Source organism: Terrapene carolina, unplaced genomic scaffold (assembly GCF_002925995.2).
Source record: "Terrapene carolina triunguis isolate 2854851 unplaced genomic scaffold, T_m_triunguis-2.0 Scaffold210, whole genome shotgun sequence".
Lineage (NCBI taxonomy): Eukaryota > Metazoa > Chordata > Testudines > Emydidae > Terrapene > Terrapene triunguis.
In genome coordinates, this window is record NW_020664561.1 from 35,097,732 (window position 1) to 35,099,940 (window position 2,209).

Consider the following 2,209-nt stretch of genomic DNA (forward strand, 5'->3'; position numbering starts at 1 on the left):
TCTCTGTAAAATCAGGATGGAAAATAACTTTACAGGGTAATCAGATTCAAAGAACCTAGAGGAACCCGCTCTAGCCTTAGGTTCAAAGTTACAGCAAACAGAGGTAAACCCTCTAGCAAAAGGAACATTTACAAGTTGAGAAAACAAAGATAAAACTAACAGGCCTTGCCTGGCTGTTACTTACAAGTTTGAAATATGAGAGACTTGTGCAGAAAGATTTGGAGAACATGGATTGATGTCCGGTCCCTCTTAGTCCCAAGAGTGAACACACCCAAAAACAAAGAGCACGCAAACAAAAGCCTCTTCCACCCAACCCCCCCCCCAAACAACCCCCCCCCCCCCCCCCCCCCCCCCCCATTTGAAACTATCTTGTCCCCTTATTGGTCCTTTGGGTCAGGTGTCAGCCAGGTTACCTGAGCTTCTTAACCCTAAATTCTTTAACTTTTGAGTTTGTGCCTCGTGAAACTTCAGGTGCGTCTGTGTGTATCTATATCTATCCAGAAATGTGACCATATACTTCATGCTGTCACATTGCTTATTGAGTTAATTAACACATTTTAAACAAAAAGATCACCTCTCACTAATTGCAGTTAAAGGAATTATTTACATTTTTGTTTGGTTAAAATGTAAATATCTGTTTCTAATTTTAGAACTGCTTTGTGAGGCAAGTTTCCAAGAAGCTCTTCAGGAAAGTATCCGGAACAGTCGAGCACATGAATGGACTCCCTTGTGGCTTCTCCGGTATTCAGTCATTGTTCAAACCAGAGGAATTATCAAATCGAAAGGCTATATCTTGCAAGCGAAAAGAAATGTCTCTTAATACATTTTTCTTTTGACAACAGCCTGCTGTCTTAATGCTTTGGAAACATACCACCTTTTTTGCATAAAAACTTTGCACGGAGGTGAAAACCATCACAAGTTATAATGAAGACCAAAAATGGTGACAGTAAGGCCTGGGTTGTCCAGAGGCACAGTGCTCTGACAGCATTGTCAAATACTGCACATTTCTTTCCTAACATAGAGACCAGTTTACTAATATATGAAATATTTTGTGTTGATTAAACTGTTTTCTAATTGAGATTATCTAAAGAAATTCAAAATATTTTCTTTATGACTAATATAAAATTATCACTAAGTATATTTTGGCTGCCATCAAGGTAATATATAGAAATTTATATATTTTTGTTTTCAAGAAAGGAACTTAACATTCTGAATTTCTTCTGAAGTGCTTATTCCTACTAGTTAGGTAGCTATATAGGATTTGAGCAGTTGAGTAACTTTTAAGTAGTTTTCTTTGTTTTTTTTTATCCATAGGAAAATTCTCTTAAGTAAACAGACTAATTGGAATCTGATTAATTGGTATAGCAAGTAAGCTGCTTAATTCACATGAATGAAAACCTGGTTTTCTTTTCATTATGGTACAAAAGGCCTTTGTGTTTTAAAAAAATATTTTTTTAATTATATTAGCTCATCCTGTTTGTTTCTGTACCACATTGCTCTTACTGTGTTTAGCATGTGGACAGGAGTGATGCCATTTTCTGTCTACAATACATTTCACAATTTAAGTGTATTTAAACTAAGATCTGGAATTACATGGTCAAAAACAAATTAAACTGTAGCCAGAATGTGCCTGGTTTTGTCCTAATCTATGTACTAGATGCTCAAGAGCCACAGATACTTTAAGAATGTGACTAAAATCAGAATAGATAATTATATAAATGTTGATGGGATGTACATTGTATAATCATGTACAAAGGATATAATGTCTGTTAATTTTGGGTTACCTGGGGAATTAACTGATGTTCAGGTGTCATCCAGAGAATAGAATACCAAACAAGCATTAAACCTGTGTTTTTGTTCCCTTGTGTTGCCAGCTTCACATGTGCAGTACTGTTGGCTTCTAAACCTAAAGGAAACTAATGCTGGATCTAAGACAGGCTATTGGTTTCTTTTCTGACCTGGAACATATTCACAGACTGAATTTTGCATTTTAAAAATATAGTCTGTCTACTGCAAAAACATTTTGTTATCTAATGTGATTTAGATGGTATAGATCTCTTCAGTGCAACTCTTATCAGTAGCTCACTGTAGTCCAGTGAAGTCAATAAGTGTTTTGCTATAGCAGGATCAAGCCATAGTCTGGTAATTGTTAACTTAGTTTTATGTAGACTTTGAGCTTGTAGTTTAAAGGAATGAATTTACACTAACT

General features: G+C 35.7%; 1 protein-coding gene across 1 annotated transcript in view; it reads left to right on the forward strand.

Moving 5' to 3' along the window:
- The window catches only part of GCLM (glutamate-cysteine ligase modifier subunit), a 3,302-nt gene extending 2,372 nt beyond the window's left edge, over nucleotides 1-930 (forward strand). The window contains exon 2 of the mRNA XM_026655674.1: nucleotides 651-930. Coding sequence (XP_026511459.1) covers nucleotides 651-820 — 170 coding nt within the window. The 3' untranslated portion in view covers nucleotides 821-930. The remainder of the gene's footprint in view (nucleotides 1-650) is intronic.
- Nucleotides 931-2,209: the final 1,279 nt, after the last annotated feature.